Genomic DNA, 15,039 nt, shown 5'->3' with positions numbered 1-15,039 from the left:
TATAGTAGAACCAACTGGAAGTAAATGTTTAGGATGTTGATTGAGTGATAAGAAGCTTTCTGTGTCACTGGTAATCCTGGCCTGTGAAGCATCAGGTGGTGAGTACAGTTAAGTACAACAGGGATCTCTTTAACAATGAACAAGGGAATGGGGTTACTTTATTTGTTTTACAGCTGAAACCAGCTTGTAGAAGAATATTTAGTCTAGTCAAAGACTGTGAAAAACCACAAGTATGAGGAACTTTGTTTTGCTGAGTTTATAAGCTGACAGTTTTGCACATTCGGTGCTAATTTACCACGTGCTGTTGTGTTTGTGTGCCTGTCTGTTCTGAAGCCAACTCCTGCAGCGGCTGCTCCTGCTGCTGCTGCTGCTGCTGCTGCTGCTGCTCCTCCTGCTGCAGTCAAATTTGAAGGACTCACAAAAACCAACAAGATGAAGGTGAAATGGACCCAGCTGGGTTTGGTGTTCTTCCTGGTTTTGTCACTGGTGATGACAGGATGCTTCTTCTGGCAATATCAGCTGCCAAAAGTGCTGCCAGGTAAGACCAGCTCTGTTGGTGGCAGGTCATGGATCACATAGTGTGAGGGACTGCTGTGCAGTGATTAATGTTTTAAAGCTTAGCAGCTCTGTCTCAGCTCAACTTGATACTGGCTTTGAGAATTTTTTTTTTCAGGCCATCTCCAAGCAAATAAGCCAGAGCTGGAGACTTGGATTTAAGTCAAAATTATACAGTTTTAGTTTAATGTAGCATAGACTTAGACTATGAGATGTAACTTATTTGAAACTTCAGACTCCCTTTTGAGACTAGAGAGAAAAATGCTGTTTTTGAAAAGGTCAGTGCATGATACAGTTTTTCTTCATCATGCTGTGCGAGAGTATTACACTTCTCAGTTGTCTCAGTGCTGACTCACTTGAGACTCCCTTATGGGCTGACTCAAACCAGCTCTGTCAAAATCTGAGTGATGAGCCTGAAATCACTGTGTTTTTTGCTGGATGAATGGCTCATTTAACGTGAAGCCAAGTGGCAATTTATAATTTCATAGTTTTGGTACAGGAGCCATACTTGTACAAAACAAGTAACTGATCTTAGTCACAACCAAATTAATTATTTGAATAAGCAGTGGGTCTCAATGTCTGTGCGACTGTGAATCTGTGCCACCCAGTTACTGCAGGTTATTTCTTGTTTACTACACTGAACACTGACTCATAGCTGTTAGCTCCCAGCTACAACTCCAAGTGCCCCCTCTTATCTGGTGTGACTGCAACGACACCCCACAACCCCAGGTCCTACTGCTACGATGATAATCAATACGTTATTTTCTTATAATTAAGAGATATGGATCTCATAATTAAGAGATAAGACAATCTCCTAATTACGATCTATATCTCATAATTATAGGATAAAGATGAAGTCTTAGCTAGTGGAAATATTAGCACAAAGCTGTTTCACTTGGTGATCGTGTGCATAATTGGCAGCATCATGACTACTTCAAGATCTAAGAAGGCAGTGTCAGGTAAAAATGGAGTTGGAACTCGACAGCAAGTTGGTCATTTTCTCAGATTTTGCAAGTTGTGTTTAAAAATGGATGAACAACAACAATATTCAAAATTGTGAAAAGAATGACAGTGAAATGTTTTTAATTGCTGTGTCTTAATCCCAGGAAACAGTGTTTACACCAAACACATGCCGAAATATGTCATCCTTCCAACTGTGCAAGATCATAGAGCACAGGTTTAATTTAAATATGCTGCCATATAATCACAGCACCTGTAAAGGCTCCAAGGTGTCATTTCTTCAAACAGAGCACAGAAATAAAATGCTTTATTCTCCAAAACATGGTTCTATATGAGTAAAGACACATCAGGTGATGTTATTCATGGGAAAAGCACATCCCCCTGGGCTCTCATTCATATTTTCTAATATGCACTGATGTATCTTTTTATATTCCAAAAAATTATTTTTTTTCTTGTGTATAGCACTTCATTAAAAATGCAACTAGTGGCCTGAGGCTATAATGAAACGTATTAAAATATCAATGTTAATGCATGAGTTCACAGCAGGACCAGGCCACATTTCTTTAGGTCAGCGACTTATATATCAAGCATCCTGTCAGAGTGTATCCCATAAATCCCATAAGATCAACGGGGTTCATTAGAAAGCAGAGAGATTCGATGACACTCCAAGCCAGTAAATTATACAGCATTATGCCTGCCTTTGTGTCATCCATACATAATTCTATCAAATATGAAGTGAGATTTACAATAGCCTGTCCCCCTGTGCTTCCTCTGCTTTTTCTTTCTTTCTTTCTCTTTTCTCATATCCCATCCACCACCCAGATGACGCGATGGGTCGCAACGCCAATTCGGAGATGATGTGTCCCCGCTTCCCTGAGCCTCTCCCACTGGAGCATCCTATTCCGAGTTTGAAAGAGGCACTAGAAAAGGTGAGAGAAGTTCATCGTGTACCGACTTAAATCTTCAGCAGTTTTTTTTTTTTCTGTCGTGCCCACTCAAGTCTGAGTAAATTTACAGGCTGCCTGGTAATCCTTCACACCAAATGTCGTTTCAGTGGACAGAAGGAGATTAAAGATATAGTGGATGGAAAGTGTCTGCCTGAGCAAAAGGTCGTGTTTCTATACCCGAGAAGCAGCACTTTAGCACTGTAAGAGTATCTGAGGATGTAGAGCCGAGGCTGCACATCAGTTATGAGGACATAACCGCAGTTAGCAAGGGAATGTGCAAATATGACTCATTCATTTGAAGCTTAGAAGAAATTTGCATGTTAAGTTTTAGTTTGTACCTTCCATCTTCTGACAAAAGCTTCTTGTTGATTTGTTTCCACTGTAGGGGTTGAGCTCCCACGAAAGGCCGCAAGATAAATCTGGGGGGTTGAGAAAGGATTAATGGGCTAGAAAAGACAAACAAGCAAAACATTTTCTGCTCCACAACATTTTATTCATATTTCATCCATTCCCTTGTACTGGCTTCTTGTAATATATTGGTTATTTTTACAGTTTGTACCTCAAACAGTTCTGAAACGTGATCTGATAACAGCAAACATCATTTTATCTAGGAATGAAAAAGCACCAATACACTAATGATGCAAGCTGCAAGCCATGTTCAAAGTTGTTTGATAGAATGATTTGGCATTCAGGGAATTTTTTTCACTTCTTCACCAACGTATGCATATGAAGCCACACTGTAAAGCTTTGCTTATCATGAGGACAGGAGGCAAGGAGAAGCAGCCAGCCTGTCCTTCTCTTAAGTTTCTCTTTCTTTCTACATATACATGCATTTAAACTGGAAATATTTTAGAGCTGACATTGTTTCTTCCAGGTGGACATTTTGCTTCGGCAGAGCGTTGATGCCGTCAGCCTTCCTGCTCTGTCGGCCATCGTGATCTTAAATGACACTGTTCTGTGGACTGGAAACTTTGGAAAGAGGAATGGCAGCGACCCTTTCTCAGGACCGCCGAACGAGTACACAATCTACAGGTGAGTGTGCTGTGCTGCAAACTTTATTAAATGACGCATAATCAGTTTAAGTGATTGAAGTCAGCAGGTTACTGGTGACATCTTAAGTACTTGGTTATTCTGGGCTTTAGCCAAGGTTAATAAAATAAGTAATGAATAGAAGTCCTCTCTGCCCTGCTGAAAAACAAAGACTACAGCTCTGTCAGGTATCCAATTGCTGTTGTTTGTAATTGTTAATTAAATGAAGCAGGTATTTTAAAGAACTTTCTGAAATTGAAAAGAACTTTTTGTATAAGTTTTTCCTAGTTATTACCAAATTACATACTTCCATCCAGGAAAAATCCCAGGAAAATATTTGAACACACTCCCAACATAAAGGTCTACATGCTGCTTTAAAGCCTGTTTTCTCTTTCAATATATCAGTAGTTTTCTCTATTTTGGCCTTAAAGCTGTCAGGTTTATTCTAAAAACAGTGAAAATAATGAAAAATATGTCTGTTTTCGAATGTGAACTCATCCTAAGCTTATGAAAAGTGTAAGAAAGGACATGACGTAATCGTCTGCAGTGTGATTCCCCATCAAACAGCTGATGTCTCCTTTCTTGTATCGGCCGTCTGTGAAATTTAACATTATGTAAAACACATTACTTCCTGTGCAGCAAGGGAAGCAATATGTTTCCATTATGGGCTGAACATTGTTGCATCATCTTGATTCATTGTAATGGGACCACCAGCTCTGCATATAGATATAATTCGACCAGCATATGTCTGCAATGCAGTCAAGTTCCCAACTTTGATTTGTAAATGATGGTGATCACGCACTCCTTGGTCTCCTTAGTGCTACATAAAACCAGTTGTAATTGGCACTGATAATTTTGACTGTAAGAGCAGGTTGTTTTGACAAAATAAACTTCTGAATTATAGTCAATAACTGCTGAATAACAAATGAACAAAAGAAGTAATTCACGAGAGAAGAGGCAGCTGTGGGTGCTAAAACCCCCCCAAAGATATAGGTCTTCTGACTATTCCATCTCAAATGAAAGAAAATCGAAAATAAAATCTTGCCTGACTGAGCTTTTGCCTCCTAAAACCTTAACACATGGCTAAAGACCCAGATTCTCTGGTGTGCTTGACACGAGGCCTTCAAAATCACACCCAGTGCAATCAATGCTACAAGAGGCACGGTGGTGAGTTGCTCACACCAAAATAACAGCTGCCCCACATAACAGTTCGGTATGTGTATTAGCACTACACTGAAGGTGTAATTGATATTTCTGAATCAGAGAGCCGTACTGGTTTGTGTCTGACTGTGTAAGTCAGGGAGGTACTCGGGCAATGTCTCAGCAGTGACTGTTACTGACAGGGAACCATAAAACCATCCATCCATCCATTAGCTGCACCAGTTCTGTTTAGTAGACAGTCAGGAGGGACGGAGCATTTTCCAGCTGACACTGGATGAAAGGCTGCAGACAGACAACCGTGCACACACACAGTAACATCTATGGCCAGTTTACAATATCTAGAATCACCAACTGGCTAAATACTGATTAATTATTCATTAGTATTATTAATATTAATAATAATTATTATTAAGTCTGTGAATTGAGTGAGGAAGCACCTGGAGAAAACCTTTGCAGGCACAGGGAGAACAATCGAACTCTGCACAGAAAAGCCTCTTGTTTAACGTTACAATGAAATGTGAAAACTGAGAATCAAGCACAACAGTGGTTCTTGAAGCTAAAAATGCTAACATCAGCATGCTAACATCCTGATGTTAAGTACGAATAATATTTACTGTGTTGACAATCTAGTTTCGTGCAGTAGTTTGCAAACATTTTTTAATCCAAAAACGCAGCTGTTGCTATTGAGTGCATGTCACCAAAACAACTTGAATTCATCCTCTGGGGATCATGAATATCTGCACCAATCCATGTCATTGTGGTCAAGATATTTCAGTTTCGTAAAACAATGGACCAACACTGTCATCTACACTGGCAGTGTGGGTAAACATGAGCTGCACAGAGCGAGTGAGGATGATGCACTGTGTCAGAGTTGAACTGAGAAGGATTCAAATGATTCAACAATTTTATTGTCATATTCAGCAATGGCAAGTTGTCAGTGCAATACCATTCTTAGTTCTCTGTATCTCTGCCTCGTGCTGTGTTAATTCATTTATAGAATACTTTCATTCATACAAGAACAGTGTAGAAAGGTTCTGTACAGACAAAATGTATTTTTTTTTTAAAAATGTGCAAAAAAAGTTAAGATCTGCCTCCATGAACTGAGGTAGGTAATGTTGAATATACAAAGTACAGTGCAAGAAAAAGGTATGTGCAGAGGACATAGTGTAAGAAAAGTATGGCCAATGTTTTATGGTGTAAAGGTCGACATGCTACGTAAGCCGAGAGCGGTCGTTTTCCGCTATTGTTCTTTCTTCGCCGTTTTCTCGAGATAACGAGTTAATTTTCTCGTTATCTCGGGATAACAAGAATCGTTTTCTCGTGAAAACGAGATAATTGGTGTTTGTGTTTGCCCGCTCGTGCCCGGTCCAGGATGGAATCCCAGGTGTGTGGGACCTCCCACACACCTAGGATTCCATCCTCAGTCACCAGCGGGGGCCAGAGGACAGACGAGACCGGGCACGAGCGCTTCATTGTAAGTTGTCGTGCCCGGTCAGCTGTTCTCATGACAGGTCATGTCGGTGTTCCCGGTCAGCTGTCTATATAAGATATGTCACACCAGGAAGTCCGACAACTTCTGATGAAGGCTGAAGTGACAGCCGAAACTGTCAACGGGATAAATATCTCGTTATCTTGAGTAAACGAACGCCGTTTAAAAATGTGCGGCCATGACCGCTCTTGGCTTCCGTAACATGCACAAAAGAAAAATCCTTCATAATTCTGTCATAGGCAAAGTTATTTTAGGAGCTATCAAGACAGTTGCAAAAGACAGACTGCACCATAATCATAGCTCCTTCACTTTTGCTAAAGCAACATGAAGATGTCTTTAATCAACCTTCCCGCCTAAAAAATACATCTCAAATTCCACCACTCAACTTGTTTCCATCAACAACTTTAACTTTCAAAGCACATTCCTAGAAAATGCCAATGAAAGCTATTTTCTCAGACTTAGAAAAACTCTTCCAGAGCCAATCAGACATTATACAACTGTGTTTATAGACTGTAGTATTCCTCAGATTTGTTTATGTGTGAAAATGACAATAGATAGACACAAATTAAATGAGCAGTTCAATAAATTTCCTCATTAGATTGTCTTGTATGTCACCTTGTGTACCAACGATGGTCAATTTACAGTCAAAAAAGTTCTCTTAGCAGTTTTCTCCAGCACTTTGTGTACTTTGGGACACATGTCGCGCTTAGAAAATGTGACATTTAAAAGTGAGTTCTTAAAGATTTATTGAGTTCTTTCAGACTATGGTGTAAGTGCTCCACCACATTCACAGCTGGTCCGGAAAGACCTTAGGCTCCATTTGAGTAGTTTTTTCCACAATTAGACATTCTTGCCACAGCTGGCAATTGTGCTCAGTGCTGGGAGAAATAGTCGATACTGTGCCTGGTAACTCTGAATGTGACTATCAATCCCTGAAGAGGAAGCACGCTGTGAAGACTATATTACAAACTTTTAAAAATAGGTTGTCAGATTCAAACAGAGTTTCCCCCAAAAGCAAAATAACAGCTGGAAATGTGTTTGTATTTGATGCTTTTGTGGCTCCTATGTGAATATCTGCTGAAGAATTACATATTACAATTTTAATTTTATTAAAAATAATAACATATAAATTGCATTTAATACACCAATAATCCAAACAAAATACTAGAAAATTAGCATGTCTTGCATTTCTCTGTTTGGATTTAACCTTATTTGAGTGCAGAGTTCATCCTTTTTATTTGAATTATCCTTGTTTTTGTTTCATTTTAGTCATTAAAGACAAGTTCGACCTTTTTATTACTTCACAACAGCCACTACCTCAGGGACATTCGATCGGCGCAGTCGTCCACCAAGGTGTTGGCCTCACGATTTTAAAGAAAGTGATCAGGATCTGCAACAAATTGTAAAGGGTTATTCCTGGTGTATAATCAGTCCAGTTTGAAAAACACTTACTTAACACAGCCTATTCACTTTCCTGGAGTCTTCACTACCCATTAAGTTACTAGGCAACCAGCCAAAACTCCAGAAAGTTACTGACCCTGGCAAAGACATATTCTGGCACATAAGCCCCCCAGTGAATTGTTCTTTTGGGAGTCTTTAACCATCTATATCAGTTCCACTGATTAAAGCACTATATTATACTGGATTCAGATATATAATACATCAAATTATTTTGCGTGTTTCTAATGGGGAACATGTATAAGTGCTATGACAGCAATAAATGTATTTTAATTTGGCTCAGCATATTTAGTTAGTTCGTCATTTCTATTGAATTAGGTAGGTTCATTCTGAATTCTTTTATTCTGGCAGAGGGGAAAAGATGAAGCAAAAATTTAAAAAAATAGTGAAAAAGTAAATGAAGCTGCATCAATGTGATATCAAGAAACTACTGACATATTTTCTGCTTGATTTAAAAAATAAGTAAACAAAAAAACATGTTGTGATGCTCTGTCATCCGTCTTTCAGAATTGCCAGTCTGTCCAAAATTTTCCCGACGCTGATGCTGTACAAACTGTGGGAGGATGGCAAGATTGGCTCCCTGGATGATCCTCTGGAGAAATACGTGGAGAACTTCACCATTAAAAACCCTCTAGGGAAGACTCGAGACTCAGAGCTGAAATATGTTACAGATGGCCTGATATTTCTGGACAGCGGCGAGGTTCAGATCCGCTCCTCCTCCGTCACCCTGCGCCGGATGGCCAGCCAGCTCTCAGGTACGCACATGCAGTAGATCACAATGAATCACCAAAACAATATCCTGGAAATCCAGACAGCTCTGTCTTGTTAGAGCCATCTGTTGTGACATGAGACACAACTTTGAGATCCAATTGATCAAAAACAGCACTGTATTTCCTTTAGTTCTTATCTATTCTTATCTCTTCAGCAGTCAGTTTTCTGTTAAAAAAAAAAAATTAAAAAAGCATCTGCTCTATGTACCAATTACCACAAAACTGCTGATTACAAACTGTGGATATGTTTTATTTACAATAATAGGCATGAATGTATGTAGGCATAGTTGTACCCTCATGAGCCAACTCAGCTTAAGGGTGAATGTTAAAGCAGAGACTTGAGCAAAATAAGTATAAAAGAGATTTTCTGGTACAGTTTTTACTTTGGCAGAATTTACAGAGATTAAATTTCTCTCTTTTAATTTATTCTTGTTAGAGCTGAAACAAGTAGTCCATTAACAGATGAATCAAACTAATCAGACAATCTGCCAATTTTTACATAATCAGTTAATCAGTTTGAAATACAAATTAGCATCTGAAGGTTCAGGCTTCTCATGCTAGAGAAATTCTTACTCCACCGTGTCTTAAACTAATGTAAATTGAAATCTTTAGATGTAAAACTGTTGGCTGGACAAAAGTTATTTGAAAGCTTTTGGCTTCAGGAAACTGCAATAGGATTTTCTGACATTTTTCAGGCACAAACAACAAATCAATTAATAGAGCGAGTAACATAGGGAGAGTAGAGAATGAATAATAATGAACACACAACAATAATGAACAGAACTGAAGCTGTTCATCGTCAGCACAAAGAAGTGCTGGTCATGCATAAACAAGCACCTATTTATCTGAAGAACTTTTCAGTTTGTAATGCTTCGGTTCGTGTTGTGAATTAAAATAAAAGATGAGAGAAACATCTGAAGCAAGGAGAATAACTGATTCTTCCGTGTCTCAGTTTGTCATCGAGGTATCAGAGCTGAAGATAATAATCATGCTCATAGAACAAACGTAACAACGATGAGTCTTAAATAGTGCAGAGACATTTTTGAGAAGGATGGAGAAAACTGAAAGATATGTCTAATGAATACAAATATAATTCACCTTTTGCTAATTATTTATTTATCACTGTTTTACTGTGGGCTGATCCAGGCCTGCCCAGGAGACTGCGGGCCACAAATCTGCTTTGGAAAGGGAAAACACAATCTGCAATCAATCTGCTACAAGACGACGTCCTTGTTGCAGATCCAGGCACCAAGTAAGATTCCCTTTGCTATGTTGACTTGATTGTTCTAATGTGTAAATTTGTACTGTTTACTGTTTTCTTACATTACTGGCATTTTAGGACCGCGTGTATCATAATGTGTCACATACAATTAATTAACAGTCAAAAAACATTACACAGTAGTCCATTACTGCCAGGTGTAATTAACTTAAAACACATCCCTTAAAGCTACTTTAATTTTACCTGAGGCGGTTGTAATTAAATGTCAAACTTAATTAGCTTCTTCTATACTTCAACTGCCTTTTCATTTTACACTGTCTGGCAAAATATCTAACCTTTAGGTGAATCCTTTCCTCAAAATAGTTTTTAATACCTCAAACACCACACCCTGCTTTGTATTAAACCTGCTGGGGAGCTGTCATGGGCAGCACGGTGATGCAGTGACCAGTACGGTAGCCTCACAGCTAGAAGGTCCTTGGTTTGAGTCTTTCTGTGTGATTCTAAAATCATCCATAGATGTGAACATGAGCGTGCTTGGTTTTCTGTATCTCTGTGGGCCCCTGTGATGAAGTAGCAACCTGTCCAGGGTATACCATGGGCTGTTCCTATAATGGGATAGGTTCTTCATTTCATAAAAACTCTCTCCGTCTCTTTGATTTGCTTCCTTCCAGATGTCACTACAGTAATCTTGCCTTCTCTTTGCTCGCTCATGTGATGGCGGAGCGAGTTGCTGGAGTCGAATACCAGAGATGGGTCACAGACAACATACTGGACCGGTTGGGGATGGAAGACACCGGCTTTGACCTCAGCCCAGGGCTGCAGACCCAGATGGCTGTGGGAGTGTACTCCAATGGAAAGCCAGCACCACTCTATGACCTGGGCTGGTACCGGCCTTCTGGTCAGATGTTCTCCACTGCTGCAGACTTGGCCAAGCTCGCCATGATGCTGCTGGGTGCTTATCACCGCAAGCTGCTGGAGCCAGACTCCTTAAAGATCATGCTGACGCCGCTCTTCAGGTGCGATAAGGATTACTTTGCCAACCGTACTGGGACACCATGGGAGGTGAATGAGCTATTGGGCTACGAGGTGGTGCGTAAAGATGGTGATCTGGATGGCTACTCTGCCACTTTTTCCCTGGTGCCCAGACTGAAGCTTGGCCTGGTGGTGCTCATGGCAGGCAGCCGGTCTCAAAACCAGGATGTGGTAACGAAAGCCTACAACTACATTGTCCCAGCCATAGAGAAAGCCTTCAGGGGCGCAAAGAAGGTTCTATGTGCTCCCCCAAACCCAGATCCTTACATCGGCTTTTTCACATACAGCAACATCACCTTCTATGAGATAAAAGTGGGGCCAGATGGAGTTCTGATCATGCAGCAGTTTGGCCCTCAGATTGAGGAGCTAATCCCAGAGAAGTACAGGACAATAAAGCTCAACTTCCTGGTTGAGCGAGTGTTCAGAGTGGTGTTCGAAAAAGAGTACCCGTGTGTTTTGCGAGTCGGCACGGCCTCTGTATCACTGGAAGCCCAAGATGGCCAATTGTTTAACTTCTACATGTTCAATAAGCAGGGGTTGTCCCCTGGTTTTGACGCACCAGGCCTGAACACGTATAATGTGGTCAGAATAGCCCGCAAGCCATCCTTCTCCAGCTGAACCGCAGCAATGCTGAGACAAAAAGACTGTGTGTCCTTGGTATTTATAAGGATGCTGTGAATATTGAAAGACTGACTGGAAAAGTTGGGGTCACTCTGGCAGAACCAGATTGGATTGTACTCTTGATTTACAGAGGGTGCAGAGAAGGACAGCATTAAATTCACCCCGCAGTATAATGTCTTTTATAGAAAAATAATTAATTTTTCTGCTGAATGATTTATCGGAATGTTCTCCTCACACTGGTCCTTCATTACGCCTCTGAACTTAACATTCACATTGTAGTGATATGGTGCTTGTGTTTCTCCTGCCTTCATTTAAATCACTCTCAGACAGTCGTGAGTCTTTCAGTTCTTGGTTTTTCATCAGACAGAACAGCAGAGTGGCTCCTGTTGTGGTCATTTCCATGAATATTTACATATATTTTAATCTCATTTCTTGAACTGTGATTGCAGTTGGACAGAGTACTTGGCTCATAAATATTCATCTTTCACTGGGATAAAAAAAAAAAGATTACATTTCTTTGTGTTTCTCTACTTGCGGCAGGTAACGTCAAGGCGTTGTCATGGCAAATATCACCTATTAAATGGAACCAATGTTTTAAAGTCAACAGTCTCGCACTCACGTGTGTCTAAAATGCAAATTGATTTGGGCTCCACAATAAGAGGCTATTAGGAGCAGGAAGCCTTCCTGCCTGTATGACTTTTTGCTGTATAACCCCTAAAAACAAACTCATTCATCCTGACCTCAAGCAACAATATCAATTATACACTCTGACTGCTGCAGGAAAATGACACATTTACAAAACAAAAATAACCCTCATAATCAGACGCTGATGTTTTACCTTTTATACTAGACAGCTGCTTGGAGATGCTATGGAAATGGATAAGGTACTAAAAACGTTTCCAGGATCCAGTGTGGCGGCTGAAATCGAGGGAATGCAGAGCTGCCGACTATATCCACTTCATCCAGCTATGGATTAAATATCGAAGCTGGCATTTTGCTATGCAATGCAATGTTGTCACAATCGACAGATTAAAGCTTATTCTGATGGCTGGTGGAGAGGGAAAAAAAAAAACATTTGACTCATGCAGTGCGCTAAGCCATACTGGAACAAAACATGCAAATTGTACCACGCGTCGGTTCTCCGCTATTGTGGATTCTTGTTATTTGGGTAAGGTGTCAGATGAGGTTTAAGCAGCCTGAACAAAAGGAATGATCACAAAATGCATTCATGACAACGAATAATACTCTTCAGCATTATGACACTTTCACATCATCAAAGTAACGCAACTTTAATCAAAAGTTACCAGGCAACAACAGAGGTCAAAACATAAAAGCCACATACGGACAGCTCAACATTTATTTGTGTACTTTTTAAATTAGGCTTTGCACAACAGCAATAATCAATTTTCATCTTTGCAATCACAGGGAACAAGAGCTTACCAGTCATTCAAATCATGTACATGATGGCTGGCCATGCAACAAGAGACCAAACAAGATTAGGACGAGCTCACGGCAAAGCATTACATTCTTTGTTAACAAGTTCCACTGAAACACAGAGAAATATGTTCCTTTTGCTGCAGGGCAACACATTGATTTTTTTAAATAAGAAAAAAAAATGATCAAGTACAACAATATTATCATTCGGATCAGATTTGCTTGTTCCACTTCCCCAATGGATTCACCCTGTAAGGCATGGGGCAGTTTACACAATAAGACGGCAGGTGGGATATGCAGGCACTGTTGAACAATATTACCCATAGCAACGAAAGAATTAAAAAAAAAAAAAAAAGTCAAAATTTCCATACAAGCTCTTTAATGACACGTAATAAGTAAGAGAACAGTTCAACATTTTGGGAATTATGCTTATTCACTTCCTTTGCAAGAGTTATATGACACTTAATAGTAAGTGTAGCTTAGCCTAAAGACTGTGAATATAAGGGAAGAGCAAGCCTTGCTCTGCCCAAAGGTGAAAAAAATGCCTATGAGCACCCTTAAAGCTTTGGTAATAAATAATATTTTGTGTGTTTAATCTATGTAATGAAGTATAAAAACTTCAAGTTGTAGTTTTACTGAAGGAGACCTGTAAAAACTGTAATTCGTCCTGGCTCTGACTTTCGCCTTTTTCAGTTCAAGCACATGCAAATAATGCATTAAAGCTGAAGTAGGCAGTTTTTGGGCATCATTAGCCAAAATTCTGCACTAACCTTTCAGCATAATGTTATTCAAGTGGTCTGACAGGAAACTAGACTACTGCACCTCCTACTGGCTCCACTAGGCTGGTTTTCAGGCTTTAGAAAAGCTACCGTCGGGTCTCTCAGCAATCCCCTGAGACAGCATGAATAGCATCAGTGTCTGCACTTATGGTGGCATAGCAGGTCAGATGGTGGACCTTCACTTTGGAGGTGAGGTTTGAGGTCAGTGTTTACTTTTCATTTGAAATGTGTGTTCATGTGGTGGGATGGGCATAGAAAAAAAAAGGACAAAAATACATTTGGCATTTTTTGCTTTCTCCAGATTTTTGCCTCCGACAGCTCTAATAAGAGAGGTGAAGACATGCAGGTAAGCCACTTTTGTTGCCTTTGGACAGACTAAGGCTGTACGCAAAATATGTACTATTTCATGCAGTATGTATGTGAGGGATGCTACTTAGTCATAGTATCACACCTTAAGCTTTGACTGTCTTGCTCATGTACCCCAAGCTTCTACTTGTTTATATGTTAGGCAAGACACTGTTGTATGTTTTTGCAGTGGATTATGAGAAAAGCATGCTGACTTTCAAACTGCAAAAGCGACAGCATGTAGTAGGACACCCTTGTTTTTTTGGTACACTATCCATAGCAGCATACTAAATATTTTTCTGGTATGCTGTATGGTATAGTCGTATAGGTATTGGAATGAACCCCAACTGTCTCTCTCTGTTTCCAGTCTTTATGCTAAGCTAAGCTAGCTGTCTCATGGCAGCAGCTTGATGTTTCTCCATAAAAATGGCAGCCTGTTTGTAGGAAAGCAAATAAATATCCATCCCAAAATGTCGACCTGTTACTTTAAAGTGGTTCTGCTTCAGCTGCTTCGTAGCTTATTTAGATCCAGTCTCAGAACACAGAGGTCTGGCAGGTCGTCTCGCAGGCACACGTGAGCGCTGCCGTGTCCATACTCAGTGTCAATTTAGGAGACAGCAACGGTATGAAAGAACTGGAATCTTTACCCTCGGCCTGAGCTCTGGAACTCGAGATAGAGGGTTCCAGTAAAATCTTAGGGAAAGGCGGGGAGTCTTTGACAGAGCTGTTGTCTTCAACGTGGGAGCACACGAGCTCCCGGAAACACTCCCTGAATCGAGTGGAAAGCAGGCTGTAGATGATAGGGTTGACTGCAGAGCTGAGGTAGAAGAAGACGCCTGACAGGATGTGGACATACTGATAAATGTTGTGCATCAAGTCGGTCCACTGGCTGATAGAACTCCACAGGAGTCGCTCGATGTGGAAGGGCGCCCAGCAGACTCCAAACACTGCCACCACGATCGCTGGAAGTCAGAGAGAAAACGTGTTTATAGATTCCATTTCTTGGTTAAAGTTTGCGAAAATTAAAAACTGGTTCCCAAACTTTTTACCCAACTGTTTAAGACTCAATGGGGTCAAATTATGCATTGTTTTCTATTCTTTCCGACCCCATTCATCATCTCACAACGAGCCTGACACCTAATTTGGTAACCACTAAGAGAAACTACCTAAAATTACCGTAAATTCTGGACTATAAGCCGCTACTTTTTTCACACACTTTGAACGCTGCAGCTTAAACAAC

General features: G+C 40.3%; 2 protein-coding genes across 2 annotated transcripts in view; one reads left to right on the top strand and one right to left on the bottom strand.

Moving 5' to 3' along the window:
* Positions 1–432: 432 nt before the first annotated feature.
* On the top strand, positions 433–11,238 carry lactbl1b (lactamase, beta-like 1b). Its single transcript, XM_008306909.1, has 6 exons — positions 433–556; positions 2,338–2,444; positions 3,337–3,494; positions 8,107–8,354; positions 9,516–9,621; positions 10,260–11,238. The coding sequence occupies exons 1-6, from the start codon at positions 433–435 to the stop codon at positions 11,236–11,238; spliced, it is 1,722 nt and encodes a 573-aa protein (XP_008305131.1).
* A 3,095-nt stretch (positions 11,239–14,333) lies between these two features.
* Positions 14,334–15,039, bottom strand: part of nmur3 (neuromedin U receptor 3) — a 5,936-nt gene continuing 5,230 nt past the window's right edge. Inside the window, exon 2 of the mRNA XM_008306908.1 lies at positions 14,334–14,761. Within this exon, the coding sequence (XP_008305130.1) occupies positions 14,334–14,761 (428 nt within the window). The remainder of the gene's footprint in view (positions 14,762–15,039) is intronic.

Source organism: Stegastes partitus, unplaced genomic scaffold, assembly GCF_000690725.1.
Source record: "Stegastes partitus isolate 25-593 unplaced genomic scaffold, Stegastes_partitus-1.0.2 Scaffold49, whole genome shotgun sequence".
In the NCBI taxonomy this organism is placed as follows: domain Eukaryota; kingdom Metazoa; phylum Chordata; class Actinopteri; family Pomacentridae; genus Stegastes; species Stegastes partitus.
Note: the sequence above shows the minus strand (reverse complement) of the source record. Positions and strands in the feature narration are given on the sequence as shown.

Coding starts and splice junctions, on each gene's coding strand:
- lactbl1b (XM_008306909.1), top strand. CDS start 433: ATGAAGGTGAAATGGACCCAGCTGGGTTTGGTGTTCTTCCTGGTTTTG. Junction 3,495..8,106: donor AACGAGTACACAATCTACAG/GTGAGTGTGCTG, acceptor TCCGTCTTTCAG/AATTGCCAGTCTGTCCAAAA. Junction 9,622..10,259: donor GTTGCAGATCCAGGCACCAA/GTAAGATTCCCT, acceptor GCTTCCTTCCAG/ATGTCACTACAGTAATCTTG.